Here is a 14,442-nt window from a genome sequence, read left to right as displayed (position 1 = left end):
TCGAGGCATACATAAGTGCGAGATGTCGTGGTATTTATTTTTTCGACGTCGATCACGTTGTGGTTAGATTCAGGATATATCAATTAAAATGTTCCTTTCAGAACTATGGTATCGTGCAACTTTGTTTAATGGTTATACTGTGTAGACTTTAGATAATTTAAGGTCAAAATAGTACTCAACTTCCAATTTTTTCCAATCATTATAAAAATCCTCGCCAAATGATGGTATCAATTTGTGAATAAATGCACAAGCAAAATTGAGAAAAAGCCCAAAAAAAAACGTCAAAGAGAAGGAATGCAACGTCACCTAATTTCCACACCAAACCATAGCGATGGTCTCTCGGAGTAGAACTCTTTCCACGGCGTCATTTCTCTGATTTCACTTTACTGCGTCGCTGTCCTGATTTCCCTTCAAACCAAAGTCAAGGACCCAGGAGGCCAAGACGAAAGTAGTTTTCCGAAACAGGGGCCGAAAAAGGAGCACGAGCAGCGTGCAGAGGCGCGGCCGAAATGCGCCCGGATCAGGCAAAGCATCCGCACCCAGCACGGCAGCGGCGGGTGCGCAAGCGTGCCGCGTGCAGAAGCGCCTGCGCCTCCCTCACTCCCCCACGCACTCGCCCTTATCATCCAGCCTCTTCTCCCTCCTCCCTCCTCCCCCCATCCCATTCGGGGCCATTCCCATCCACCCCCACCGCGCCGGCCCACCGCCCACGCCATCCCCCCCTCACCCGTTTCCCCACTCGCTTGCAGTTGCTGCGAGCGGACACCACACCGCTGCGCTTCGCACACAAACCAGCGGCAGTAAACAACTCCCATCCCCGATTAAATTCTCCCCGCTCCCAATCTCCGATTTCAAGGACGCCGGCGGAGGAGAGGGGATTTCCGAGGCGCGGCGATCGCGATTGGTGCGGCCCGCGGCTGGAATCGCCGAGGAGGCGGGTTGGAGTGGATTGGGGGGAGTGAGTGAGGCGGCGATGGGGCGGCTGTTCCTGATGCACCTGGACGGCAACGTCTACAGCTGCAAGCACTGCAAGACCCACCTCGGCCTCGCCGGCGACATCATCTCCAAGGTCCGTCGCGGCCCCCTCTCCTCCGCGCGCCTGTCTCTCCGCGCTGACAGAATTTCCTAGTTAATTTTCGGCGTTCCCGCGGCCGATGTGCGGCGGCAAGACTGACGGCGGTTTTTTTTCTTTCTATTTGTGCATCGGTTTCGTCCAGGCCTTCCACTGCAAGCACGGGAAGGCCTACCTCTTCCATAAAGTGTAAGTGGCCTCCTGCCCCGCTTTTCTTACTCCACTTGCTCGTCGATTTAGTCTTTAGGGTGCAGCGCCGGGGGTTGTGTGAAAATTTGGGGAAAATGCAGCACTCTCCTTTCCATTTCACCGCGGAATGTGGCTGGCTTTGGCCAGTGTGAATCTGTCCGGCGGTTATCCGTCGTCATCGCGAGAGCCTTATCTACTCCTCTCTGAAACCAGGAGAGGCTTGAGAAGTCTGAAGTGCCTTGACTTTTGAGGCTGATGCCTACTCTGGCACAGGCACTCAGAGGTCAGAGCCAGAGCCCAAATCCACTCTTTGGATAAAGGAGAAATTGATGAATCAAGAACTTGAAAGGAACTCTTTAAATTCTAAACTCAACAGCCATATGTTATAGTACCCACCCAATAGACAAATATCGAAGTCTGAATTCTCAATATGGAATATAATGAGAAGAATCTAGAGACGAGGTGTAGTGGTCTCAGCCTTTCCTCCTTCAAATTTCTTTTATCGATTATTCTATTTTTTCTAGGGATACCATGGATATGCTAGATGCACAACCTTTTTTTCCTGTTGAGAAAGTTTTCGATGATCTAGTAATAGTTGGCATGGGTTCTTATTCTAATGGTCTGTTTGGTAAAGCTCCATCTGATTCTGATTCTCTATGGGAGCTGATTCTCTGAGAGAAGTGATTTTGTGGCTGAAAGTGATTCTCTTTGATTCTCTAGCATAAACTCTTAAAATCAGGATGGAGAATCACTTCACAGAATCAGGAGAAGCTACTTTTCCAGCTCCCAGCCTCTTAGTTCATTTCAGAGAATCACTTCACAAAGAATCATTTCACAGGCTGCTGGAATCAACAGAGAATCAGCTCTGGGAGCTCTACCAAACGCACCCTAAGGGTCCATCTAGATTATTTTCAGCTCCCTATGTCTAAAACTGATCTCTGGTTTAATCTGTAACACCTACATGCATACATCATTAATATAAGTGCTAGTATGTTGCCTCAACAAAACAAGTTTTTAGGAGCTGGTTGGTATGTAAGGTTTTATTATTGGGTTAATTGTGCACCATTTCAAATTTACATCGTTGCCTTCATCTCACCTATATGTGAGGAGGAAGTATTGAAGCAGAGTACATTACCCATATTTTCAGAGGTCAATGACCCCTTTTGGAGTTTGGATCCTTCTTTTCTAAGCAAAAGTTTTAGTCTAAATTTCTTCTAATTGCTTTGTTTCCATACCTTACATGTGCTGGATCAGCTTTCTATGAACCAACTATATAATCTATTTATATCTCATGTCACTATGACAGTACCATACCAATATAAGGCTCTTAGTTAGGAAAGGAAATGTCGATGTGCACATTGAAATGGTTTCCTTTTCCATTACTGGATTCTTCACTCTTCTTTCCAATAAAAATCTTCCTTTGGATGAACTTTGATTTCAGTTATCAAGTGGCTAATCAATATCTTTGGTCATATACACTATGACACTAGCTATCTCCCTAGCTTTCCTTAAAGTGTATTTTATATCTGATACAAACCCAGTCCATACAAGGGAACAGTTAAGCTAACCAGGTAAGCCTGATTTCAGGCAAAGCACTCCATGGACTACCATCCATGAGCACTCAATTATTGTCAGTTCGGGGAGCTCGCTGTTTAAACTTCTGGTTCAGAAGAAAGTAATATACTGTAATTTCTCAATAATGGGGATTAAATGATTTGATGGAGTCTTGCCAATGAGAGGACTACATTTGGTAGTTAACAATTCAATGTTGAAACAGTTCATTAGATCCAATATGCATTTCACTGTTTGGTAGGATTTAAGGTGCCATTTTTCTGGAGATGAGTTATACCCTACAGTATTCTGTCAGCCAGCAGATGTTTCATTCACTCATGTATGCTGTGCCCAGTGTCAATGTGACTCCTGGAGTAAAAGAAGATCGCTTGATGATGACAGGAATGCACACTGTTTCTGATATCTTCTGTGTTGGCTGTGGATCCATTGTTGGATGGAAATATGTAAGATTCGTGAAAATTATTTCGTAGTCTTCTGTGTATTGTCTAGCATCTGAGTTTCATGATCCCCTTCTCTAGGAAGCTGCACATGAGAAGAGCCAGAGGTACAAGGAAGGAAAGTATATTCTGGAGAGGTGATGACCACCATAGTCATTGCAGTCACGGCTTTTTCTGCTTTTCCCCTATATTGTTCATTTTATAATCTCAATTGATGATCTGTAAATGTTGTCTGTTTCAGTGGTGCCTAAAGCTGCTTTTGGCTTTATTGTTAGCCTGAAACTTACTTGAATAAACTTTTATTCTAAGCAGGTTTAAGGTGTCAGGCCCTGACGGAAGCCAGTATTGGATTGCACCTGATGCTCATTTGGTCGGAAGCGATGCCGACGATGTATGAGGAGCGATTCGCCAAGCTCAAGCATGTTGTTCATCCCCTGTAAATAACCTGTGTGGTGCTGGTCTTTAGCCAGCCGGGGATTGCTCCCATTGAAAGAATCCCCGGCGTAAATGTTGTTGTAGGTGACCTGGTCATATCCCTCCTGTCTTCCCTGCCAACTCAATTGGATGTTTCCGTCTGTATATGCTTGTAATCTGTGTTGCTTAATGATCCAATAAAAGTCCCGTTTCTCAAGTGTCGTTCGGGAGGGCCCCTCCTAAAATGGATTCACTGTAGTCAAAGTTGGCGAAGCTAAAAAAACAGTGGCTTCAACTTTTAAATTGTAACAGATAACAGATTACAAAATGGCAGCACGCTACACAACACGCTACAGTACATCATTAAGCCAAAATAAGTTATCCTAAACGGAACCTTAGATTTGGATCTTTTAAATTGTAACAGATAACAGAGTACAGATCCAATTTTCCCGGGAAACAAACTAACTGACGAAGTATTCGCTTGAGTTACCTACGCTAGGACTCCGTCTTCCTGTTCTTCCGATCAGAGGAGAGGAGGCCCGCCCGATGGAGAGCGGCATGGACACGCCGATCCCCGCCGCGGCGCCGCCGCCACGCCCGTGGAGATCGCGGCCGCGGCTGCCATGGGCGCCGTGACCGAGATGACCAACCGCCCCACCCTCGACGGGGGTGACGCCAGCAATGGCCGTCCCGTCGAGCTCAACGACGCGGGGCGGCAACGTCTACAGGTGCAGGGGATGCCGCACGCACCTCGCCCGCGCCGACGACATCATCTCCGAGGTGTGCGTCCTGCATGCAAAACTTTAATATACTAGGCAACTGGAATAGCATAATCATAATCTCAGAAAATATAATTAACAACCAGATCAGATCACAGATCGCGACGCACGTACCGGGAAGTCATGATGACGAGGAGCACTCACGGGACGACAACAGTGTTGCGGACGTATCGCAGCAGCCGGCGTTGAAGACGACGGTACGCTACAGCGCCTGACATGGACGGAGGACGAGCCGTGATGACGAACATGAGCAGTCGCACGGAGCGCTTCCTAAAACCCTTATTCGCCCTTTCTCAATGCAGGATCATAACTCTCCCGCTCGCCGGTGCACGCCGACGCAACGGGATGGAAAGACTACTGTAGCGGCGTAACAGTGTAGAAGAGGCAAAACCTAACTCGTACCGACCACCTAAAGGGATACCCGAACCTAGAGGCCTTCCTATATAGTAGTATATGATGCGTCTTTTTCATAAGGGGGTGGTTCGTATTTATTGGGAGGAAAACTCCCAACACACTCATCTATTAGCGTTACGGGACTAATAAGTGGTGTACCCCCTCTTACGCTAACGGATGTTTGAGATTTATCTAGATCTAAGGGTTCTTTAGGAGCTCCTAAAATTCGTATCACATCGAATGTTTAGATACTAATTAAGAGTATTAAACATAGACTAATTACAAACCTAATTTCACAATTGGAGGCTAATTTGCGAGATGAATCTATTAAGCCTAATTAGTCCATGATTTGACAATATGGTGCTACAGTAAACATGTGCTAATGATGGATTAATTAGTCTTAATAGATTCGTCTCATGAATTAACCTCCATCTGTGTAATTAGTTTTATAATTAGCTTATATTTAGCTCTCCTAATTAACATCCGAATATTTGATGTGATATGTGTCCAGAACCAAGTACCCCTAACACGTCCTCTCCTGTCTTGTTGCTTTGTCGGCGTCTTCCCGCGCGCGAGGCGAAATTCCTGGCTAAGTTCGGCGTCGCGGCGACGGAGAGTGTGTGCGTGTGATGAGAGATTTTGTCTTGATTTCAGGACTTCTGCAGCCAGCACGGGGGGCTTACCTCTTCGACAAGGTGTAAGTGACCTCCTGGCTCCTGCCCTCACTCTCCTCCCTCAGTTTGTCCGCCTATGTAAGCTCAGCTTAATCAGTGCTCTGGGATCTAGAATTTGATGTTTAATTCAATCAGTAATTCAGTATTTGGTATGATCTCGGTTCCTTTTCACTTGGCATCCTAGAACCTGTGCGATCATACTTTTTAAAGCTTTAAACTACCTAGTAGACTATAAGGTGCAAATTTCATTTATATTTTTGAAACTATGTAGATTCTAGTGTGCAGTTTTGTCGAGGTTACTGACGAGTTACACCGAAAAACATTTGTCTTAACTTGACTCTATTATATCCAGTGTCAACGTGACTGTTGGGGAAAAAGAAGATTGCATGATGGTCACAGGGGTGCATACCGTTTCTGATATCTTTTGTGTCGGCTGCGGAGAGTTTGTTGGACTGAGATATGTAAGATTCTGGAACGATTGCTTTGTAATCTCCAGTGTATCGAGCTGACATATAAGTTGCATGATGCCTATGCTCTAGTAAGCTGCATATGATAGGAGCCAGAAGTACACGGAAGGAAAATTTCAATTGGAGAGGTGAAACAAATTACATACGTAAACACATGCAACACATTCTATTTATTTACTTTTACCATATATTAAAGTTCGTTTTTGCTGTTATTATTTGTTTAAACAAATCTATGGTGTTTTGCTGTCTGCTTCTTCCAAATGTTGCATGATTGTTTGAATGGTGCATAAAACGACTTAAATATTTACAACTTCATTGCAGTCTAGGATTCACTTTATTAACTTTCATGCTTAAGCAGGTATCAGTTAAGGAAGCAGCAGTGACTAGGTTGCACAGGTGCTCATTGCGCCTGGAATACTAAGCATGTGTTTGGATGGGAGACAATATAGGATATGACAGTCCCATCCCACTTTTGTGGAATAGGACGGTCCCGTATAGTGTGTGGTTGAAATACGATGGGACGGTTCCGTCTTGTGTTTGGTTTGAGAGGTTGAGGTGGATGATGGATGATATTTTTGACACCGTTAGCTACAGTATTTGTGGATCCCACATGTTATCCTATATCTATTTCTATTTCTTTTTTCTTTTTTTCTATTTCCCCATCTTCTCTACTTCTCCCCGCCGGTCATGGAGACCTCCGCCTCCCACCCGGCCGGCCGACGCCGCCTCCGCCCCACGGCCGCACCCGACTGCGCTTGCCTCCGCCTGTAGGAGCTCCGGCCGCGGCCCCATCCGGCTGTGCTCACCTCCGGTCGCGCCCACCTGACGAAGAAGAAGCAGGAGCTCCGGCCGCGGTCTCATCCGGCTGTGCCCGCCTCCGGCCACGCCCGCCTGACGAAGAAGAAGCAGGAGCTCCGGCCGCGGCCGCCCCAGCCGCGGGAGCTCCAGCCGTGCCCGCCCCGACCGCGCCCGCCTGACGAAGAAGAAATGGCGCTGACGGAGACGAAGTGGGACGCCCCCGTCCGCTCGTTTTTGAGGGATGGGGGTATCCCGCGTGTAGAGAGAATATTCTCTTCCAGGGATGGACTCGTCCCTCGTATCTCCGAATCAAACGTGGGGCGAGATGGGATCGTCCCATCCCGTCCCACTCTAATGGAAGGGACGTGAGTGGTGTCTCTGATATATGAATATGCAATTCAACAAGCTCAAACTTGCTGTGGACAATTGTAAATAACCGAATTTTTTAGAAAAAAAGGAATAGTCTTTCCTTCGGGCTTCTCCATGAGTTGTGCACCTCCAGGTGACAAGCAAATGCTATCACTGAAATCTGTTGTGCGATACGTTATTTCACCACCAGATTTCAGTGTGAGGGCAACCACAATGTGCTCCAAAGGCCGTTCATAAGGACTAAAATATTTCACTCCACCAACCTGACGTATTCATATTGTGGGAGTGATCCATAAGGTAGCCTATAGCAAAAGGTGTCCATAAACTTATGAGCTACCCATAAGAAATAAAATAATAATTTATCTCTCTCAGTTCTCTCCCTCTCTCTATCCCTCTTCTTACTTTCCTCTCTCCATGTCCCACCACTACTACCTGCTTTTGGGCTGATCATTGTAAAATTTGCAATAGCTACGGACTACAAACACATGGCTCACCATTAAGGACTACTTGATCCAAATACATTGTACTTACCTGGTAAATAATGCATAGTGTTATGCAACTGATCACTGACCCTGTGTGAACAAATGAGTAGGGACGGAGGGAAGGAGACATGTGCAGCCAGTTTGCAGGCCTGCTCCTTAATGCATACAGGACAGGAAAACTAACAGATCTACACACAGAAGAGAGCAAAAGGCATCATCTTCCCCACACAATATCAAGAAGGCAAGAGCTACAGATGGGCAACAATAATTACACAACCCACCACACTAATTTTTTCCCAGTCCCCCCCTTTTCACATCCGGCCTCATCTCAACCAGGGACCGATCCAGTACAGGGTCAATACAAATAGCTTACATTATGGTCTGGGGCACTCGGTTTCGCACAGTGGGAAGGGGATGCGCGTACCTAGTGGATACTCGTCGCCGGCGAAGGTCCCGACCAAGAACTGGCAAGGCGCGACGCCGCTCGCCCAGCCGTCGCCGAAGCCCCTACCGTGGACCCTGGTCGGCATTTTTTGCGTGGAGGCCCTCCTGAGAGGATTTTGGTGGAAGGACTGGCCATCTATCTAGGGTTCCGTGACAGTTCATTTTTCATTGTCGTTTCCTAGAGATTTTGCTCTACCAAAGGAAACTCATCCGGCTTTTGCTCCCTGCCCAAATCGTTTGTATTAGAGCATCTTCGATGATATTGATAGATATATAAGGAATTGGAATTAAACTTGGTATTTCTCACCTTTCACGCACCATCGATAATCCGGCAAGATTCAAGCCATCTCCCCATCTACTCCATCTCTGGGGAGCTCCAATGAGGTCACAAGGTTAAGGGTTTGTAATTCGAGCTTTGATGAGTTTTTTCTTGCATCTTTGGATATAGACAGACAGTTAGGGTGGAAGGTTGGCTTGATGATGCAGACGGTTGCTAGGCGGGGCAGGAGGCAGTGCGGGAGGCGTCGCCGCCGGATGGTGGAGGATGGAGGATATTCAATGAGAAGTGACGGAGCCGGGGAAGCTTGTTCTAACGGTCTGTGTGGGAAGAGGACAAGGGAATGGGGGAGTATTGTGGTGGAGAAACTTGTCGCTGTTAAATCGTATCATACAAAGATAAGGCACCCGAGGGCTAGGTCAAAATAACCGGATAGATAAACGGAGGAGTGTGGTAAAATGAGTGAGCTTGAGCCCTTTCTTCCACTTGGGATAATGAGAGGAATTTTCTACCCTTCACATGGGTACGCAATTACAATTAAATCCTTGAATCTAAATTTTACCATGAACTAAGAATTGAGGTTGCCTGCATATTAAGAGAAAAACACTTCTTCATTCCCCCAGAATATGCATACTCTAATATTGTAGTTATGACACATTTTTCATATAATATAGTTAAATGTTATATGCATATTGAAATGTGTCATAAACTGGCTACTAACTATTAGCTTATTTTTATCTATCTTCGTATATTATCTTCGTCACTTTCTAGAAAAAAAATTAATATAAATGTCTTTGTAGCTAGCTGAATTGTTAGTGTTGAAGATGCCCTTATGACTCTTTTAGAGGGTTTAACACCTAAATTTTGGAGCCTTAAACTTGCCGATGTATGTGCTTTATAATGGTGAATACATGAAGCAATAATGCTAGTACTAACTGATGGAAACGGCAAGGGTCGAAGGATCTTGCCGACTGACGATGCATCTTGACGGGTGCACTTCATGGTCTGAAGCTCCCGTGGCGTCGTCTGAACAGAAGTAAGACCTGCCTCATCCGGATGCTATAAATCCTTATCTGGGAACGTAGGTTGAGTTATGCGGCCTGCGTGTCAGGGTGCAAGAGAGGATCGCCAGACGATCTGATTTTTGCAGCCGTTGTTGAACCGTTTTCGTCGCACTCACAAGTCTTTCTCGTCAACAGGATAACAATTTAGAATTTTTTTAAAAAATGTTGGACCGAAACTATTCAAAGTTGCTTATCTTTTCCCTGCTGGAACAGGGGTGTGGGCATATTCGGTATTACACACACTGTGATGGCCTCTGAAGTCCACGACCCGGGATCAGCTTTAAGCAAACGAGGTCTTCGCTGGGGATTGCCAACCACTCCGTCCTTAGACTCCGATCATCCAGTTCTTCCGATCCGATCAGAGAGAGGAAACCTCGCCCGATGGAGTGCGGCAGGGGCACGCCGATCCTGGAGCTCGACGACGCCAACGGCAACGTCTACCGCTGCAAGCACTGCCGCACACACCTAGCTCTCACCGACGACATCATCTCCAAGGTCCCTCCTCATGTCGTCTCGTGGGCCCCGTCTTCCAGGGTTCCTTAGCTGATGATGTCAGATTTGTCTTTGTGTTCCGGTTCCTTCCAGGATTTCTACTGCAAGAACGGGAAGGCTTACCTCTTCGATAAGGTGTAAGTGAGCTGCTGCCCTCTCGTGCCTCACTTTTTGTTCGCCCATCTAAGCTAAGCTTACTCAGGAGTCAGGTCGCATACTCTAGGATTAAAATTCGATGTTTTATTCGATCAGTATTCGGTTCTGTCTCAGTATTCAGTGGATAACTCATTAACTCGAGTCCATTGTGCCCAGTGTCAATGTGACTGTTGGAGAAAAGGAAGATCGTATGCTGATGACAGGGATGCATACCATTTCTGACATCTTTTGTGTCCGCTGCGGAGTGACTCTTGGATGGAAATATGTAAGGATTCTGTAACGACAAAAAAATTCTAGTCTCGTTTGTATCGCCCAACGTCTAAAAATGCATATATTCTACTCTAGGACGCTGCGGCTGAGAGGACCCAGAAATACAAGGAAGGGAAATTTATTCTGGACAGGTGATCATCAGATGTCTTGTTTTCACAATTTATTCGTTGTTGCTACATATTGTTCACCTTCTCCTGTTGTTTGCAAACACTGTACAAATGCACGCTGACTACTTACCCCTATCGGTGCGTTTGGCAACTACTCCCTTCATTTTTATTTAAAGTAAATTGCACCTACCATACAACAACTTGTGAGGAGGGTGCAGATTAGTTTAGCAACTTGTAAAATGTTCAATCTAGTACAATAATTTAGCAGATGAGTGCAGATTGGTCCAATAACTTATAAAATATTAAATTTAGTTCAATAACTTAACAAATTGGTGCAGTATAGTCCAAACATTACACCTACAATGTATTAAGCAAAGTAGATAGGCATGTGAATTTTCTTCCAGTTAATAATTCTTAATTATAGTCCATAAAAGTTGTTGATCATGACCAGACTGTTGCTTCTCAAATGTGTATATAACTTATTTATTCATTACTAAAAATTAAATAATATTTAAAATTACACTATTAGTATTACTGAAAGACTAAAGTTCATAATAGAGATACTAAAGTTCATAATAGAGATCCTGGGACCTTAGGTTTTCTTTGCGCTTCTTCTCATGTATTCAACAACCGTACGCAAGCATATTTGTCTATTTTATCTTATTCTCCCTAGGCTTTAAAAAAATATTTATGCCAAACTCCTAAACAAGTATAGTTAGTATGTATTAATATATTGGTTTTTTTGTGTTGTTGAACAATGCACGTAATCAAACATGTAAAAAACAATGATAGTGAACTTATATATATTTAATATGGAAATAAATATTCCTAATAAAAATTAAATTATTGTATAAAAATAAGTAATATGAAGACATAACATTAATTTCTTAAAGACTGAAGGTTCATTAAATACATTTCCATTGTGACGTGTAATGCTCAATAATTTGTTCCGACGCGAATATAAACCTGATCTACCATTAGCTAATATGTTGCTTAGTATAATATTTGGACTGCGGATGCACCAATTTGTCAAGTTATTGTACTAGATTGAGCATTGTACAAATTGTTGGACTAATCTACACCCACCTCACAAGTTGTTGTATGATGGGTGCAATTTACTCTTTTATTTATAAGGTGCACATGCATATCAAGATTCAAACTTTGCAATCTTTGACTAATAATTTGACTGTTATTTTTTTTATTTTATAATGTATACTTTATATGATCAGATTCGTAATCAAATATACTCTACAATTGTAAGTTTGTAACCGTAAACAATATAATATAAGATAAATAAATGGTCAATGTGTTATTTGGAAGATCGTGTCAAGTCATACCATGCCTTATAAACATAGATGGAGGGAGTAATCAAGAATAGAAGCTAAACTTATGCCTTGCATCCAACTACTTCATGTGAGATGTGACTTTTATGTGAGACGAGAGAGGGCGATAATCCAACCGCTGGCTACACGCTCAGTTCACCCAAATAATAATTTTGGCCTATCACGATGGTATAAGAAGGCACATATATATGTATTGCTTTAGTTTTAGCCTAGGACTAGGATTCACTTTAATAGCATTGTATGCTTAAGCAGGGATCAGCTGCTGGGGCCTGAATGAAGCTACTACCAGGTTGCACAAGATTCTCAATAGTAATATGGATTGAATAATACAAGCATGGTGTATGTATGAACCACTGCAATTCGGCAACCTCAGCTTGTGTAACACTGTAAATATAACATGCTCCCGTGCTGTGCTGTGCTTGGGAACAATGGTGTTGTGCCTTCAACCTTCACACACTTTTTCTCTTTTGGTATGCGCGTGTGTAGTTGTGTCATGCTGTATGGCGGCCGTGACGTGTATGCGTTTGTGTTTCTGTTGTCATGCTGTGGAATGTTGTTTTGCCAACATGTTTCGATGAGAAGCGTGTAATACCATGTTCCTTTTTATGAAAGGTCGCAAAGGGATTCTCTCCCAACTGTTGTTGCTGTTCTCAAAACACACAATCACGTGTTACTGTGAGATTTTTTTGTGTAGAAATGAAAATGAATTAAGCAGCCAACTTAGTGGAACTGAACATGCCGGAATAAAGCTCCCTTCATCAAAGAGGGAAAAAATAATGTTCAACCAAGGAGAAGAGGATATGTGCAGCTCTGCACTTTAGATCGATATACATGCGCGAAGTGGCCCGGCCCAATGCGCTCTGGGTCAGGATCATGATCGGACACGACGTGCCAGTGGGAATGTGGGATCGCCATCAGAGGGCACCACCATCACGTCCCTGCCGAGCTCACCGGACACGTGGACACCACACGCACACTTGTTTGCTTCAAGCATGTGTTTTGCTGCCTGGGCCAGCAGACTTCTCAGGCCGGCGATTTCGAGTGCCCGGTTGGATTTAGCTGACTGGTGCTAGCTGCCTGCTCCAGGTTGCAACCAAACAAGCCCACCTAAACGAATTTTTTACTGGTGGGTATGAATCGAAGTCCCTCGATCTAAAGGTCTATTTGGTAGAGTTCCATTTGATTTTAATTTTACGTAGGAGCTGATTCTCTAAGATAAGTAATTCTGTGACTAAAAGTGATTATCTTTGATTTTCTAACATAAACTCCTACAATTAGAATGGAGAATCACTTCACGGAATCAGTAGAAGCTACTTTATTCAACTCCCAATCTCTTAGTTCATTTCAGAGAATTACTTGTTTCTGAAAAACTTTTTAGCAAAACTCCTGTTAGATTCAGCTAAGAATCAGCTATGAGAGTTCTGCTAAACGCACTCAGGACGGCAGCTTAGCCGGGCGCCGGGCGGAGGGGGGACCTCTTGCCTGGATTGGCAAGGACCTGTTGGGCTCTACAACTCTCATGATTACATTAGGTTGATAGGGCAACAACATGCATGGTGGGCCGGCCTTGCCAATTGCAGCAGCTGCTATCTGGCTAGCAGTGTGGTACTTGTGCAAGCCGTGCCCCGGCCCTATCGTGCACGAACGGTGTGGCTGTGAATCTGTGGTAGCAGCAAAGCTTCCAAGTTCCAATAGGGAAGGAGCCGGATCAGAATTATCAAAGCGGTGTACACCTGTGTGGCAGCATTGTATGTTGCCACCGTCGCTGTCATATCTGAGACGAAGCATTATTTTGCCGAGACTGCTGGCACATCGCATGATTAAAGCGGAGCAGGGTACAATCAGTAACTTTACCCTCTGTAACAGGTCACTGATATGCATCGACCGCATCCGGTCCGGTATACACGAGCGCCGTCTCTAAACATGGGCGAGGCCTGGCCTCTGGTGGCTTTACGCGGCGCACTAGCCGGGATGCCGGATCCTGCTATACACGGCACTTCGTTCATCCACTGATTGAATGATGTCTGGTGACAGGACCGGACTCTGACTGCACCATCAAGCGGGCGAAATCAGGCAGAGGCAGCAGGTTCCGGTTCTCGTGGAGCACGATACGATGTTGCCACGACCAACCAAAGCGTCTCCGGTGGTGGTGATGGCGATGGCGTCGCAGTCCAACGCGAGGAAGCCTCCCCTCTCCCAGCACCCCCATCACGCCGTTGCGTGCCGGGACGGGGTTTCACCAGGCGCCCCGGCGGGGGAGGTCGTCAAAGCCATCGTTTTCTCCCGGCGAAGCCGAGTCTTGGGGAACCGGAACCCAACCACCGGCCAGCCAGGCTGCCGCGATGGGTGCTGCCGGCCCCGCGGGGCGCCTGTCTTCCCACAGGAGTTCCCCGCACGGGCGTGCCGCCCGGGCTCACGCCAAGGCTGGAGTGCGTGCTGGACCACGCAGCGCGCCGTGCCATCATGCGGCGCGCGCCCGCCCGCCCCGTGCACCTGCCCCCGCGGGCTCGCGGGACACGAGCGACCGAACCCACGTAACCCCGGCCCCGTGCCGGCGCCCGCCCGCGCGGGGGTCACGATCGGGCAGGGGCCGGTCGGTAAAAACCTCGAGTGGGGTGGGGGGGGGGGGGGGGGGGGGGCTTG

The 14,442-nt window shown here is 45.9% G+C and overlaps 2 protein-coding genes and 1 long non-coding RNA gene across 4 annotated transcripts; 2 read left to right on the top strand and 1 right to left on the bottom strand.

Annotated features, from left to right (window-relative positions):
* The first annotated feature begins 590 nt into the window (after positions 1–590).
* On the top strand, positions 591–3,901 carry LOC101761207 (protein yippee-like). Of its 2 annotated transcripts, none has more exons than XM_012843150.3 (5): positions 591–1,069; positions 1,218–1,261; positions 3,129–3,276; positions 3,352–3,407; positions 3,583–3,901. In XM_012843150.3, exons 1-5 carry the CDS (start codon positions 974–976, stop codon positions 3,665–3,667), a joined length of 429 nt encoding a protein of 142 aa, XP_012698604.1. In that variant the 5' UTR covers positions 591–973; the 3' UTR covers positions 3,668–3,901. The 2 variants fall into 2 exon arrangements, with proteins under 2 accessions (XP_012698604.1, XP_004982093.1); XM_004982036.4 differs by having other exon boundaries at positions 607–1,069; positions 3,168–3,276.
* Positions 3,902–3,949: 48 nt separating this feature from the next.
* LOC111255847 lies at positions 3,950–5,160 on the bottom strand. Its single transcript, XR_002675960.1, has 2 exons — positions 4,578–5,160; positions 3,950–4,473 (listed from the first exon to the last, which is right to left on the bottom strand). It is a non-coding gene; the product is annotated as an uncharacterized LOC111255847 (long non-coding RNA).
* A 4,555-nt stretch (positions 5,161–9,715) lies between these two features.
* On the top strand, positions 9,716–12,434 carry LOC101760803 (protein yippee-like At3g08990). The gene is made up of 5 exons (XM_004982035.2): positions 9,716–9,926; positions 10,017–10,060; positions 10,236–10,344; positions 10,425–10,480; positions 12,052–12,434. Exons 1-5 carry the CDS (start codon positions 9,813–9,815, stop codon positions 12,074–12,076), a joined length of 348 nt encoding a protein of 115 aa, XP_004982092.1. The 5' UTR covers positions 9,716–9,812; the 3' UTR covers positions 12,077–12,434.
* The last annotated feature ends 2,008 nt before the right edge of the window (positions 12,435–14,442 follow it).

Source organism: Setaria italica, chromosome IX, assembly GCF_000263155.2.
Source record: "Setaria italica strain Yugu1 chromosome IX, Setaria_italica_v2.0, whole genome shotgun sequence".
NCBI classification, from domain to species: Eukaryota; Viridiplantae; Streptophyta; class Magnoliopsida; order Poales; family Poaceae; genus Setaria; species Setaria italica.
This window is presented reverse-complemented; position numbering and strand designations above follow the sequence as displayed.